Consider the following 15,471-nt stretch of genomic DNA (forward strand, 5'->3'; position numbering starts at 1 on the left):
GAATGATTTTAAAGCTCTTAATATTTTTATATTTTAACAGATCTTAGTATATGTACATTGTACTGCCCTATCATGTGAACAGAAAATACACATATCTGGGTTCATAAGGGTACAATTGGAGTCTTATAAACAGGATTTTTACTGCCTTTTTATGTGTTGAAGTTCGTCTCTCTTAATTTTGCTGTATTCCTGCAGGGATTTGTATTTATCGGTGTTTAGCATCGGGTCTACAATCACAGGATACAGCGTTAAGCCCACGGCGCCGACGATACAGGACACGAAGCCGACAAATCTCCATCCACGTAGAACTGCCATTTTATCTGGTTAAATTGACAAATTATTTTAATTTCTCGTCTCGGTTTGTTATTATAAAACACAAAACACCTGGTTGGTCGGAAAGGGCTAAAAAACACCGCTTGAAAGGTCACACCAAAGTTTTGTGTTTGCTGTCTGCTACAGTACAAGCTGGATATAATTAACTTCACAACAGCCTTATAAAACGATAAATAATAATAAATTTAAGAATACAAAAAACTAAAGGAATATTTATTTTTCATAGTATGTTTGAGCTGGTACTTTTGAATAAAAAATATCAAAAAATAATGTTTTAGGAACATTATTTAAATGTTCATAGGTCTTATATTTCAATTCTAAGCTTAAATTGTATATCCTAAAACTAATTGAGCTACAAAATACTTATTTAAATGATATTTTCTTACCATCAATCGCTTTTAACCAAGGTTCACTGTAGATACCTGTTGGTATTTTTATAGCGAAGTCTGGTATATTCAATCTTCATTCCTTCGGTCACTCTGGCGATCTTGAGCTGGGCTTGGGTGTGGTATATTGTTTGACTAATTGTTTTTAAGATTGGTCTTTTTATTTAATTTACTTATTTACTGAAAATGGCTAGAAGCCTCGTTTTTGTGGCACTAGTCGGCGCTTTATGTTTTACACTTGCTAACGGTAAGTTCCCGCTGGACTACAGACATCCACGATGTCTAAGGGCGTTGGCATGGTATTTTCGTAAACCCTGATTTGCCTATTCCAGCACAACACCACTATGACGAGCACAAGACCAAAAATCTCATCTGGTGCACCAAGAGCCAGGCAGAACAGTACAAATGCCAGAATCTCACGGTGGCCATCGAACGCGATCGAGCATTGTTCGACGAGGTGTTCCTGAATCTCACCTGCTTCAAGGCCTACAGTGCGGATGAGTGCATCCACCACATCGATCGAGAGAAGGCGCACATTACTTCGCTGGACGCCGGAGATGTTTTCACGGCGGGCCGATACAACTCCCTGATCCCCATTATGCGGGAAAAGCTGGAGGGCGGCTTTATGGAATATCAATCCGTGGCCGTTATCAAAAAGGGATCCCTGCCTGATTTAAATAATCTCCGCGACTTCCGAAACAAGAGGGTCTGCTTCCCCTGGGTGGGCAGTCTTGCAGGTTGGATTGTCCCAATTCATACGGTAAGAATTGCACTAAAAATGTCAAGAAATCCATTTATTAGACCCCAACTTTTTAAATTTTACTTATTTTAAACTTTGCCTCATACAAAAAAAGTCTGTTAGCACTTTAAAGTGATAACTTAACAAATAAAAACTGTAATATCCAAACCCTATTATATCACAGCTCCAAAGAGAAGGCGGCATGGAAGTTGTGGACTGTAACAATCAAGTAAAGACAGCTGCCAGCTATTTCAACAATTCGTGTGCCGTGTACTCTCTATCCGACAAATACAATCCCATTGGCGACAACTCAGATAAGTAAGGCCTAAAGACAAATTAAAGTTATAAGACTTAACTAATGAGTAATCTATTTTATAACCAGACTTTGTTCGCTCTGCACTGGCAAGATTCCTGGAGGACGCTGCTCGTCTTCAGATCCCTACTTTGGCTACGAAGGCGCCTTCAAGTGTTTGTTGGAGAAAGGAGATGTTGCATTTTTGCGCCACTCGACAGTATCTGAAATGCTGCAGACCACTGAATTCAGTAAGTGATTATACATACCTAACCTTTCCGAAACCCATTGCTTATTTCCTACAATATTTCAGAAAACTTATCACCGGACACTTTTGAGCTACTCTGTCGCGACGGTCGCCGCGTTCCCATTAACGACTATCGACAGTGTAATTGGGGCCAAGTTCCCGCGGATGCCATTGTGACATCTTCAGCACGCAGCTTCAACGATCGAAAGCAATATCAGCAATTCCTGAAACGCATTGCGGAGTTGTATTCCGATGGGGTCCGTGAAGATCAAAGCAAACTGAATGGGCAAGGATTTAGCAACAACAACAATTACAACGTGCAGGGTCAAAATGGTGCCTACGATCAGTTTAAAAACCAGTACGAAAATAATGACCCTTATAGAAACCAATACAATCAGTACCGCAGTGAACGCTTGGACAGTAGTTTCTCCGAAGACAACAATCCGCAGGACGGCACCAACACATCGATTCTTTTTGAGAAGTTTCGCATATTTGATTCGAAACGATATGGCAAGCCAAATTTGCTTTTCCAGGTTTGTGGTTATATTTTATTTAATCAGACACAATTGAAACACATTTTTATTTATTTGCAGGACTCAAGCCGGGCTCTTAGTATTATTCCTGAGGATGATCAGTCCTTTACAAAATATTTGGGACCTGCCATTGACCTTATTTACGGCATTCGAGAATGTCCTGTTCCGGCGATGACCCTTTGCGTGACTTCAGAAAACGAACTCGAGAAATGTATCAAGATGAGGGTGAGTTAAAAATGAAATAATAATAAAATTAAAAACAATCGTTTTTAATACTCTTTTGAAATCTGTACAGACTGCCCTAAAAGCGCACCTCCTAAAACCGGAACTAATTTGCAAGAAGATGCACTCCCACATAAACTGCATGCAGTTCATCGAAGCGGGTAAGGCCGACATTTCTGTTTTCGATGCCGGAGATGTGTACACTGGCGGACTGAACTACGACCTGATTCCCTTCATGTCGGAGGTGTACAATCTTGGCGAGCCCGAGTATTATGTGGTCGCTGTGGCCAAGGAGGAGGATCCCGATACGGAGTTAACTTACCTTAAGGGTAAGAATACCTGCCACACGGGCATCAACACCGCAGCTGGCTGGACATATCCAATGGCTCTCTTCATCTCGAACGGTTGGATTCGTCCGTATGGATGTGATTCGGTGCGGGCTGCCGCTGAGTACTTCACCAAGTCTTGTGTACCGGGTGCGATTAGCAGTGAATATAATACTGGAGTGCCTTACGATAGCATGTGCGATCTGTGCCATGGAACTAGCTACAGATACTGTCGTCGCGATGCTTCCGAAGATTACTATGGACATACCGGTGCATTCAGGTGCCTGGTGGAGGGCGGCGGACATGTGGCGTTTATGAAGCACACCACGGTGATGGAGAGCACAGGCGGCAAGCGCAAGGAATGGTGGGCAAGGAATGCTCTAAACGATGATTTTGAACTCCTGTGCACTGATGGTACGCGTGCCGAGGTGCAGGACTACAAGCGCTGCAATCTGGGCAAGGTGAAAGCCAATGCCGTCGTAACCCGCGGAGGAGTCAACTACAACGAGACCCAAATAAATGCCTATATTAACCTGCTCACCTATGCCCAACAACTGTACGGTCGGAAGGAAGTGGACGCTTTTAGCTTCAGTATGTTCTCCTCGCCGATTGGTCACTACGATCTGATCTTCCAGGACGCAACGCGGCAGCTCAAAGTAATTTTGCCGAATAAACGACGATACGATTCCTATTTGGGCAGCGATTTTATGCGGGCTCGCCGTATCACCGATTGCTATGCCGGTGCCTCACAGGTGGCATTATCCGTAGGCCTGCTCCTCGTGGCCTCCTTAGTTGCAATACTCTAAACCAGTAGACTCGTTAGGATTTCAGAATTGTACAAGAATCTCTAGCACAAAGAGAAACATATCAATGATTACATTCCAATTATGTTTAAGAATACAAGAAAAAACCATACCGTCCGAAAAACAACATTCCTTGATGCAGAATATTATCTGACGAAGGCTATAATTTTAATTTTTAGTGCCTGTGCCTTAATATAGAATTTGTTTGTGTACATACCAACTAAGTCCGTCCAAAAAATTGTATCTAGAAAGTGTAAGCCGAATCTTTTACAAAACTTTTATAAGTATACAAATAAAATGATGAAACAATTAGACGCTAAGTTTAATTTTCAATTCAGCTAGAAAATTTATAAATTATTACAATCTACTGCCACAAAAATAATAGTTGTTGAATTCAAAAATCTTACTAACACAATAATTTGTTTTAATTTTTCTCTACTTTACAAAACAAGAATAAAGCTTAAAATTATGTATCTTATAGAGAAATCTATATTAAGTTTTATTTTTGAGCCTAATTCTTTGTTTGGGATTTTGTTTATAAAATGAATGTACTGTATGGAACTGTAATCCTATTATGTTGACTGCAATTGTACCCGCCAAATTCAAACTGGTAATCATATGTTTTCAGCGCGGAAGTGGCAACGCCGGTCAGTTGTTACCCTTCCAAGAGTTTTGTCAAAAGTTTTCTTAGGAAAAAGTTTTAAGCTGATATATGTTAGACTTCCACAATCTCTGTAAAGGGGCGTATTTTATTACATTTTCTAAATAAAACCAAATATATCAAAAACCATTTGAAGTTAAAAAAAAGTAAGACCATAAAGTGGCGCTAGGAATATGCAACGCCGATGGTGTGTAGGGTCACACCCGCCTGCATAAATTCCACACATCTGTGAAATTCGTAAATTTCGAAAGCTGCTCCGGAAAACCGGACGGATATCTTTCACTTTGCTCTGTACCAGTTGCACCACATTTAAATATCGCAAAATGTCTATTAATCTGCGCACCGTTTACGCGTTCGCCAGGGAAATGTACCCGAAAACCTCTAAGGAAACCATCCAATACGGAACAGCTGGCTTTCGCGGCAAGTAAGTTGTCTTAATTAACGATCTTCGGGTTAATTATCATTATGTTAACACCCACACGTTGCATACGTTGGCCGTATTTGATTAGCAAATAGTTATTGTTTGTTTTACGATAAGTTCAGCGATTGCATGACCCGTGTTGTTGGAATTTGGGTTTATTTTTAGATATTGTTCACCTTTTATCAATGGACATGCCCTTCTTTCGGCTGCAAGTATGAATGTATGTGTGTAGGGGCGTGCATGTGCATGGGCGCATACATACGTAGACACAGTCGAGGTCAGCGAAATAGTTCTGCAGGTGCGAGGTGCAATGGACTACTATTAAGTGGTCATAATCGATGGGAAATTACGCTTTGATACCTTTGAAAAATATCCAATTTTTATCATACCTATCTGCATACATTTTACTTCTTTTTATGAAAAAGGGTGTGTCTGTAACACAAAAAAGTTGTAATCATGAAAAAAACCGTTAAGAGGATGTAATCGAATATGAGTTCCAATCTTATTTATTTGAATATACTTTTGTTGATATAACTTTAAATCTGATTGATATGTAATTATATAGCTTGTGGTGTGATAAGATAAAAAAGCTTATGGAAAGCGTATTACAAAGAACTTCATTCATAATAATCTGGTTTATTTAGGGGCTATCTAGACAATTACTCATTATTTGAACAGCACTGTATGTTTATTGAAGGTACAATCTACTGAAGAGATAATGTGTTGAAATAGATAGTTACAATGGTTACTTAGCGATTCGTCACTCCGTTGACTATGACTTCCTGAATTCACAGTAAATAAAAACAAGAAAAAAGTTAAACATTACCAATCATCAAACAGCAGTTATTTTCCAGACCAGTATTATTCGTCTATGAGATTATAAACTTAAAACATTATTATTTATCTAAGGTATCTAAGATTGTAGTTACCATCTTTAACTATGCAACAATAAAATATTTAAATAATTTGTATTATTAAACTAAATAATAATTATCTTAAATAATTCCAGAGCCGAATTCCTGGACAGCGTGATGTTCCGCATGGGAGTTCTGGCCACCTTGCGATCCCGGTTTCGTGGAGGCTCAGTGATCGGCGTGATGATCACGGCATCGCACAATCCGGAGCCGGATAATGGAGTGAAGCTGGTCGATCCCAAGGGCGAGATGCTGGAGGCCAGTTGGGAGGCGATAGCCACCGATCTGGTCAATGTGAGTGACCAGGAACTGGAGCAACAAGTGGCCAAGATTATCAAGGAGAACAACATCGACGTGACGACAAGTTCCCAGGTATTCGTGGGCATGGACAACAGATACCACAGTCCGCGACTGCTAAAAGCGGTGGCCGATGGAGTAATAGCCCTGAAGGGAAACGTCAAGGAGTACGGCATCGTGACCACGCCCATGCTGCACTACTTCGTGGTGGCGGCGAATACGAAAGAGGCATACGGCAAGCCCACCGAAGAGGGTTACTATGAGAAACTGATCAAGTCCTTTGAGCTGCTACGTAACGGACGCCTGGAGAATGGAAACTACCGAAACAATATCATTTACGATGGCGCCAACGGAGTGGGTGCCCGCAAAATGCTGCAGTTCATCAAGCGCATGAAGGGTTCCCTAAATGTGACGGTCATAAACCAGGGCGTTGGTGTCGGCAAGATCAACGAGGACTGCGGCGCTGACTATGTGAAGGTCCAGCAAAGGCCACCGAAATCCATGCCCGAGGTGGAACCCTTCACCAGATGTGTCAGCGTGGATGGAGATGCCGACCGTGTGGTGTACTTCTTCAGCGACGACAAGGGCGAGTTCCACCTCTTGGATGGCGATCGCATTGCCACTTTGGTCGCGGGCTTCCTCATGGAATTGGTCACGCAGGCCGAGATCGATTTGAGATTGGGTCTGGTTCAGACCGCCTATGCCAATGGAGCATCCACGGACTATATAGTCGACGAACTGAAGTTCCCCGTTTCCTGTGTTCCCACTGGTGTGAAGCACCTGCACCACAAAGCTCTGGAGTACGACATTGGTGTCTATTTCGAGGCCAATGGTCATGGCACGATTGTGTTTAGTGACAATGCAAAGGCGACAATCGCCAAAGCTGCGGAAACGAAAGACAGTGCCAAGACCTTGTTGCTCCTCATCGATCTGATTAACGAAACCGTGGGAGATGCCATTTCCGACATGCTGCTGGTGGAAACCATCCTGAACCACAAGGGCTGGGACGTGCAGGACTGGATCTCATCGTACAATGACCTGCCCAACCGACAGCTGAAGGTTAAGGTGCAGGATAGGAACGTCATCGAGACCACGGATGCGGAGCGGGTGTGCGTGAAGCCGGAGGGTCTGCAGGCGGAAATCAACAAGGTGGTGGCCAACTACAAAAGGGGTCGCTCCTTTGTCCGACCTTCTGGAACCGAGGATGTGGTGCGAGTCTACGCGGAGGCGGCCACAAAAGAGGTAAATCTTGAAAGAGGAATAATATTTGCTGGAGCTCCATTGAAATATATTGTTTCCCCATAGGATACCGATACCCTTGCCTACGAAGTGGGACTTCTGGTGCAGAAACTGGCCGGAGGAGTTGGCCCGGAATTGACGAAACCCAATAGTGCCCATCTTTAAGCGAAAAAACGAACCAACCTCAAACGAATCCGATCATACAGGTCCTAGCTGGAGCAATAAATCTCTTTACTTTAAGGTGCTCAATAACTTAAAAGCCTAAAAGTCTTAACTCTCAAACGCATTTATACTGTAACTGTTCACTGTCTTGTATGTTCTAAAGATGAGATGTTTTTTACCACTAAATATAAAGTTTCATTTATTTTGTGGGAGTTATTATCTGATTATGTAGTTCGTTATGCGTGATTGAAGAGCTTTACAAAAATGCACCCGCTACATTAATTTTTTGTTGAGCTGCTAGCGGTAACTAAAGAAATAATAAAAAAATGCTGATAATAGAGATAAATGACCTAAATAAAATTTGTATTGCCATTTTCTAAAAAATAAATATAAAGAATTACAAGGCTATTTATTTTGGGGCGGAACAAAATTGTATGTTATTTTCATTCTGATATACATGAGTCGTATAAATGGAAAAATATTGTTAAAATTATCTTCTATTTTAAGTAAACTTTCATATTTTCTATTTTAAATATGATAAACTATGATAATGAAAGATAATAATATGATTTTGGAAGACAGAAAATAAACATTTTTTATCTTATACGAATCCACAGCTTTTTATTTTCCATTCATAGAGTTACGTTATAAAACAAATATTTGTCAATTATAAAGTTGCCAGTCATGGTATTTTAGTTTCAGTAGGTTTATGTTCACAATTATCAATAACAATATTTATATATCAATATCAATAACAACAATTTTAAACACAAGTAAAAGCGTCTAAGAAAGTGTGTCCCACGACTGTGGAAAACTCTTAAATTTCTGTTCACCCACAAAGTGGTCACACTTATTTTCAGTTTAGAAACTAATGACGACACCAAGCGGACGGCAGCAGTACTATTGCATTAAATTTAATTCGAGTTACCAGTGAATTTTATTTGCATTATTTTATATGAAAGTGTTTTGGCGGATAACATCGATGATTATTAAAACATTAGCATTGAGTTTTCTCCACCTCTAACTGTTGTTCTTGTTTTAATTTATATATATCGGAAGATTAGCAAACATTTTTACAGTGCCATGATCAAGGTGCATTTTTTATAGGGTTTTATTATAAAACTAAACAAAAAATGGAATGGGAAAAAGGAAAGTGCGCAAGAACTGCAGTAAGATTTTTTAAACTCGTTTAAAGCCGAAAAAACATCGTTGACGCCCGTCCAAACATCGATATCAACGATATTTTGAAAACATCGACGACATCAACGATATTTTGAAATCATCGACGACATCGATGGCATCGATGGTATTTCACCTCTAATCATTGCCGTGCTGTCATTTTGGCTGATGCAATTTCAGTTTTTTAGTTAAAGTCAAATTAATTCCAGTCAATAAGTATTCAAAGAGCCCTAACACAATGGACGCAGAAGACGTAAGTTCGAAAAACACTGGGGTGAACGTTGAAATGGGTAAAAACTCCTTGAAAAGCACACATATGCGCGTGCATGTGCGCCCTTCTGTGTGTATGTGTATTTACCTGTTTGGATACGAGCTCTGGGCGAACAATGAGGTTATGTTGTCTCTATCCGGATTTCTGACCGTTCCGAATTTTCCAATGGATTCCACAGGGTTTCGATCCCACTTTGATGAAAAAGAAGAAGAAGAAGAAGACCACCTTCGACCTGGACGCGGCATTGGGCCTGGAGGACGATAGCAAGAAAGAGGATCCACTGGATGAGGCGTCAGCGGAAGGTGGAGCCGCCGCTGAGGAGGATAATCTAGATCTTGAGAGTTTCGGCAAGAAGAAGAAAAAGAAGAAGAAGCCCTTCAACATGGACGAAGTGGAGGCGGCAGTCCCGAGTTTCGGAGGCGATGATGCGGTCGCCACCGAGGAGCCAGAGGAGGAGGAGATCAACCTGGACATGGACTTCTCGATGGCCAAAAAGAAGAAGAAGAGCAAGAAGAAGGATCTGGACGAGCTGTTCGCGGATAAACTGGACGAAGATAGGAACGAAGACAAAGAGAATGGTACGGTGACTAATGGGATTATGTTTCACATTTTCATGAGTTTGACGAGGATATCATCACATTTTTTATCAGTCTTAAAATGTTTTATTTTTGTTATGTTTATCCATTCAAAAATTTTACAAAAGGGTTCAGCTCAAAAAACTATAGCTTTCTAATAGAAAGTTTCTATCTATATGAACGTACAATATTTATTTCTTTTAACAGTTTTCTAAAGAAAAGATTTCAACCATTAAACCAGGAAGTTTAATTATATTATCGCTTATATTTATCAATAAATTAAAGCATTAAACCCAGTTCCAGTTTTCAATTTTGATTGAAAAATTTTTGAAACCAGAATATTACTTACATTATGCATTGCATTTATTTGTCATAGTTTTCATCAGTTTCAATTGACCAATAATTAATCATTTTTCTATCTAGTAGATTAACTCACTTTATTAAAGGCAACGCTTAGAAACATGCCTTAAAGCCTACTTTACATATAACATTATTGGATACTCTTTCCAACTCTGATGAAATGGATGTTCTTTTAAAGACTTAGGAATAAGATAGATGTTAGGCCCATTAATATGGTTATGTTGTCATAAAATCATTTGCAAGGCTTACCTAATTTAGACTTCTCCTTCTCACTACTTCTTTCTTTTCCAGTTGAGGACAATAGTTCAACCTGGTTTGGTTCGGATCGTGACTACACATACGACGAGTTGCTGAAGCGGGTCTTCGAAATCATCCTCGACAAGAATCCAGACATGGCCGCCGGTCGCAAGCCTAAGTTCGTGATGCGACCGCCTCAAGTGCTGCGCGTGGGAACCAAGAAGACCTCCTTTGCCAACTTCATGGACATTGCGAAAACACTGCATCGCCTGCCCAAGCATTTGCTCGACTTCCTACTGGCCGAGTTGGGTACCAGTGGCTCCATGGACGGCAACCAGCAGCTGATTATCAAGGGCCGTTTCCAGCCCAAACAGATCGAGAATGTGCTGCGTCGCTACATCAAGGAGTATGTAACCTGTCACACCTGCCGCTCCCCGGAGACGATATTGCAAAAGGACACTCGTCTGTTCTTCCTGCAGTGCGAATCCTGCGGCTCCCGCTGCTCGGTGGCCAGCATCAAGTCAGGTTTCCAGGCTGTCACCGGCAAGCGTGCCGCCATTCGAGCAAAAACAACCTAAATTCTCTTTATTTAAAATTTGATTTTTTATTACCAGTAAAATTTCAATATAAAAAAATCATTTATGTTTGTTTGCTGTACACTAAGTTATAAGCTATAGTTTTCGTGCCAGTCAGTTAAGTAATCTGCGAATCCCATTTCCATGTCCCGTGATCTGCCGCTGTCTATGAAGAAATGAAAGGCATCCATACCCACTTTTCCTCTGAACATATTGGGACGACCGCTCAGGAACAGGCTATTGCCCCTCGCTATGGGCGAGGGATCTATACATTCCATGGCGGACTTTAAAATTCTGATCAATCTTTCGGCCGAAGGCTTAAAAGCATCGGAAGAGCCAAGGGATGTGACTTCATTGTAAAGGCAGGAAATTACCTCCCGATTGCCTGGCTTTTTGGCAATACTTGCTTCTAATGATCCTGTGCCATCATCAATCAAGTATTTATTGAAGTAGTCGTTGTGGGTTCCAAATCCAGCCACAAAACCATAAACAATACAGGTGCGAAAATGTATCGGAGCTCCATTATTATTATGTGTTATAAAAACATGTTCCCTTTCTGAATCTTCAGTTGCCCGCAATATGTGCATTAGTGTTAGGGGTATATCTTCGTAGATCTTTGCGCGAGACTCGGCTGAATCAGTGGACTTTCCTTGTTGTTGCTTTCTCCGAATGACGAAATTCTCCAGCTGATCTTCAACATCATCGAAACCGCAGTTTATTTCCATTTGAGTTGATTAGTCAACTGGAATTTAAAAAAGGAACATGTATTTTACATCAGCTTCAAGCTAAGGCAGATGTGAGCATGGGCGTAGTCATATTTATTTGGGGGTGCTTGTCGGACCCAATATTATTTGAAAAACGTATGTCTTCCAAATTGTATTTCATTTTTAAAAAGCTAACATTTAGACATTTTGTTAATGAATGATGAATAGTTTGCAAGAGGGGCGCTCGCAACACCCATGGTTCTGCATAAGCTGATTATCGTTATCGAGCTCATGGATATGGTATAATCAAGGGGTTGATATTTACAAGTTTCACTATTTTATTGTTTAGTTAAAAATTAATATTGTTAGTGACAATATCAATTGAGTTTAGCTAAACATAACAAATACCAAACATATATGTTAAACCTAAAATTAAAAAGTGTTGAAGTATACCCATTTTGATTTAATTTTAGTTTGCTATAAAAATGTTAAAACATTACGAAAATTTGTGTGTATACAAAAACTGACTCTGAATACGTTAGATTTAATATTAATACATTTTTAATAATCGCAAAATAATGTATATCCAAAGAACTATAACCCCTTCTTAAAAACTCAAGATTTATTGACTACGCCACTGAACAATTTTTTTTTAGGTTTTTTAACGGTCTCCAGATAGTAAATATAAGATTACCAAAATTTAAAAATTATAAAAAAAAATATTTTATATATTTAAATGTTTATTTCACCACCAAGGGAAATAAAATAAAAAAACACAAGTTGGCAGCACCGCAATTGGGCATTGTGTCGCTTGTGAAATTGAGCCGAGAAAGGAAGTACACTTTGTGCAAAAGTAACAATCGCATTATCTGGTGCTCTTGGAATGTCTGGTGGTCCATCTATAACGATAAAAAGCCAACCCATCGATGGTAACAACACTGGGAATGCTGCGGCGCAGCAGCAGCAGCAGGCAAATGCGAATGGCGCAGCAACTTCTGGGGCATCTGGAGGCCCTGGCTCCGCAGTGCAGGCCCAAAATCTAGGAAACGCGGGAGCAGTAGGTGGCGGAACTGCTCCGGCAGAGGGAACCCGGCAGAACAGCCTGCAGAGGATCCAGCAGCGCAAGCAGAAGGTCTACAATCTGCCTGTGCCCCAGAAACTGGCCAAACTATCCATGTACTCCGCCTGCCAGTCGGAAGGATGCCGCTGCACCGGATGGAAAACCCCGCAGGAGAACCGCCACCGCGATGTGGAGTCCTCCTACTGTCCGGAGTTCAACGAGGAGTGCCGAAACGCCAGCTGCCGCCATTCCTTGCGGTCGCACATCGTCCATCTGGACAATATCTCCAGTTCCGACATGGACGAGCTGCTGGGCGCAATAATAGACATGGAAAACCTTTTCATGTCCATGCAGCGCGTCGAGGATGAGGACACGAAGAAGGTGTACCTGTATCTCTTCCGCCTATTGCGCCAGTGCGTCCTGACGCGCCAACAGGCCGTGATCCGCGGTCCTCTGGGAGATCCACCATTCGAGTCGCCCTGCATCACCAAGGCGGTGCTATCACTGGTCTTCTATAAGTATAACCACCTCAACCAGACTGAACTACAAACCATGACCGAGGTGGCCAAGACGTTTCTGAACTTTCTGAATCACTACAACTTTGAGTCGCCATCAACTAGAAGGGGAGATCTCACCCACGAGGATGCGTCAAATTACAAGATCAACTATACGCGATGGTTGGTTTTCTGCCACGTTCCCGCCTTCTGCAACTCCCTGCGCCAATTTGAAACGTCACTAGTCTTTGGACGAACACTCCTTCGCACAGTTTTTCAGTACATGTCCCAGCAGCTCAAAAAGAAGTGCATCTCGGAGCGGGATCGCTTTCCCGAGGATAAGCGCTCAATCATCACGCAGATGCCCAAGTTTTTGGAGGCCCTTCGCGCCGAATTGCTGAAGGATGACTCTCCCATCTGGGATCCCAACTACCGGCCACCGAACTCGTTCGTTATCCAGCAGAGAAAGCGACATCAGGAGGTGGCGCCCGCAGTTCCAGGTGCCAGTGTAGCAACCATTGCTGGCGCTAAGCGTGTCAGCGTGGGCGAACCTCTGCACAAGAGAATCAAAAAGGAGCCCACAGACCGATGCAGCAGGTTGGTAATCGTAATCTACTTAAATGTCTGTTATTAATGGTTCTTCCCCAGTGAGAGTTTGGATGATTTGCCCTCGGATGTTGTGATGCGGGCCATGAAATCGGTGTCGGAGTCGAAGACCACCAACAAAGCAGAGATACTCTTCCCGGTGAATGTTTCCCGCGATGAGAATGTTAAGGCGGAGGAGCAGAAGCGGGCCATCGAGTTCCATGTGGTGGGCAACTCGCTGACCAAGCCGGTGGAGAAACAGACAGTTCTGTGGCTCCTAGGGCTGCAGCTTGTGTTCGCCTATCAGTTACCCGAAATGCCCCGCGAGTATATCAGTCAGTTGGTCTTCGACACCAAGCACAAAACTTTGGCGCTCATCAAGGAGAAGCAGCCCATCGGTGGCATATGTTTTCGCCCGTTCCCATCGCAGGGATTCACGGAGATCGTGTTCTGTGCGGTCACCATGTCGGAACAAGTGAAGGGCTATGGAACGCACTTGATGAACCACCTTAAAGACTACAGTATCCAAAGAGGTATCAAACATCTGCTCACATTCGCCGATTGCGATGCCATTGGGTACTTTAAGAAACAGGGTTTCTCCAAGGACATTAAGCTGGCGCGTCCAGTTTATGCTGGTTACATCAAGGAGTACGATAGCGCCACTTTGATGCACTGCGAGCTGCATCCGAGTATTGTGAACACTCAATTTATTGCCGGTTAGTTGATCACCAAAGGGGAATTAAGGTCATATTTTACGCTTCGTTTTTTATTTTCAGTGATTCGCAATCAGAGCGAGATTCTGAAAGAATTGATTGCCCAGCGGCACAGTGAGGTGCAAAAAGTCAGACCCGGTCTGAATTGTTTTAAGGAAGGTTTGCCCTCCATACCCGTTGAGTCGATTCCTGGTCTGCGGGAGATCGGCTGGAAGCCGCAAATGCGTCCAGCAAGGTCTGCGCGACCCCTGGAGGAATCTTCCGATCCAGAGAAACTGGCCACGTCCTTTGCATCCGTGCTGCAGTCCGTGCGCCAGCACACCACCGCTTGGCCCTTCTTGCGTCCCGTGACTGCTGCCGAAGTTCCGGACTACTACGACCATATCAAGTATCCCATGGATCTTAAAACAATGGGCGAGCGCTTGAAGAAGGGATACTATCAAACACGCCGCCTCTTCATGGCGGACATGGCACGCATCTTTTCCAATTGTCGGTTCTATAACTCACCCGACACTGAGTATTATCGGTGTGCCAACTCCCTGGAGCGCTATTTCCAAACCAAAATGCGAGAGCTGGGACTGTGGGACAAATGATGCAGTGATTCTGAGGATCCTTGTATAAAACCGAATATTTAATCTTCACTAAAGGAGAGCATTATTTTCTCGTATTTATTTTAGAATTTCTGCGACAAAAGTGGATAATACTTGTGAACAAAAATGATATATGGATTAATCTTTTTCTGGAAACTATTAATTTAATCTTTTAAGCGCCTTGTCTTGTTCATTTAGACGGGCTTAAATCAGTTTTCTTTAGGAAAAATAAAACAGAACTTTCACTTATTAATTGTCAGGACCATCATTTGTATAGGGTAACAACCAGACATCCTAAAAAAAACCAAAGTTGGTTAAATGATTTGTAACCTCTACATTTTTTCTTAACTTTTTATTTCACTTTTGATTTCCTACATTCATTGTTTGCATGCTTTTAAAGTTAGGATTTCTCTTTGTTTTCGTTTGGTTTAGTAAACATTTGTTTAATAATGTCTGTTATAAAATTATACCGTATTTAATATTAGGGGCGGGAGTTAAATCGAATTTCTAGGTCATTGTACAAAGGCTCATGCATATATCCGAGGATTTAACG

At 41.9% G+C, this 15,471-nt stretch overlaps 6 protein-coding genes across 6 annotated transcripts; 4 read left to right on the forward strand and 2 right to left on the reverse strand.

Annotated features, from left to right (window-relative positions):
- Positions 1-3: 3 nt before the first annotated feature.
- LOC108053258 lies at positions 4-404 on the reverse strand. The gene has a single exon (XM_017135859.2). It carries the CDS (start codon positions 313-315, stop codon positions 139-141), a length of 177 nt encoding a protein of 58 aa, XP_016991348.1. The 5' UTR covers positions 316-404; the 3' UTR covers positions 4-138.
- A 408-nt stretch (positions 405-812) lies between these two features.
- LOC108053259 (melanotransferrin) lies at positions 813-4,195 on the forward strand. Its single transcript, XM_017135860.2, has 7 exons — positions 813-966; positions 1,052-1,479; positions 1,643-1,776; positions 1,841-2,001; positions 2,064-2,530; positions 2,591-2,755; positions 2,826-4,195. The coding sequence occupies exons 1-7, from the start codon at positions 906-908 to the stop codon at positions 3,882-3,884; spliced, it is 2,475 nt and encodes an 824-aa protein (XP_016991349.1). The 5' UTR covers positions 813-905; the 3' UTR covers positions 3,885-4,195.
- A 535-nt stretch (positions 4,196-4,730) lies between these two features.
- LOC108053260 (phosphoacetylglucosamine mutase) lies at positions 4,731-7,975 on the forward strand. Its single transcript, XM_017135862.2, has 3 exons — positions 4,731-4,966; positions 5,973-7,416; positions 7,480-7,975. The coding sequence occupies exons 1-3, from the start codon at positions 4,866-4,868 to the stop codon at positions 7,576-7,578; spliced, it is 1,644 nt and encodes a 547-aa protein (XP_016991351.1). The 5' UTR covers positions 4,731-4,865; the 3' UTR covers positions 7,579-7,975.
- Positions 7,976-8,871: 896 nt separating this feature from the next.
- On the forward strand, positions 8,872-10,835 carry LOC108053261 (eukaryotic translation initiation factor 2 subunit 2). Its single transcript, XM_017135863.1, has 3 exons — positions 8,872-9,007; positions 9,204-9,603; positions 10,252-10,835. Exons 1-3 carry the CDS (start codon positions 8,993-8,995, stop codon positions 10,773-10,775), a joined length of 939 nt encoding a protein of 312 aa, XP_016991352.1. The 5' UTR covers positions 8,872-8,992; the 3' UTR covers positions 10,776-10,835.
- LOC108053262 lies at positions 10,777-11,551 on the reverse strand. The gene has a single exon (XM_017135864.1). The coding sequence runs from the start codon at positions 11,495-11,497 to the stop codon at positions 10,862-10,864; it is 636 nt and encodes a 211-aa protein (XP_016991353.1). The 5' UTR covers positions 11,498-11,551; the 3' UTR covers positions 10,777-10,861.
- A 701-nt stretch (positions 11,552-12,252) lies between these two features.
- LOC108053252 (histone acetyltransferase KAT2A) lies at positions 12,253-15,171 on the forward strand. Its single transcript, XM_017135854.2, has 3 exons — positions 12,253-13,627; positions 13,679-14,331; positions 14,392-15,171. Exons 1-3 carry the CDS (start codon positions 12,360-12,362, stop codon positions 14,919-14,921), a joined length of 2,451 nt encoding a protein of 816 aa, XP_016991343.1. The 5' UTR covers positions 12,253-12,359; the 3' UTR covers positions 14,922-15,171.
- Positions 15,172-15,471: the final 300 nt, after the last annotated feature.

The sequence above is a fragment of the Drosophila rhopaloa genome, unplaced genomic scaffold (assembly GCF_018152115.1).
Source record: "Drosophila rhopaloa isolate 14029-0021.01 unplaced genomic scaffold, ASM1815211v1 contig_163, whole genome shotgun sequence".
Lineage (NCBI taxonomy): Eukaryota > Metazoa > Arthropoda > Insecta > Diptera > Drosophilidae > Drosophila > Drosophila rhopaloa.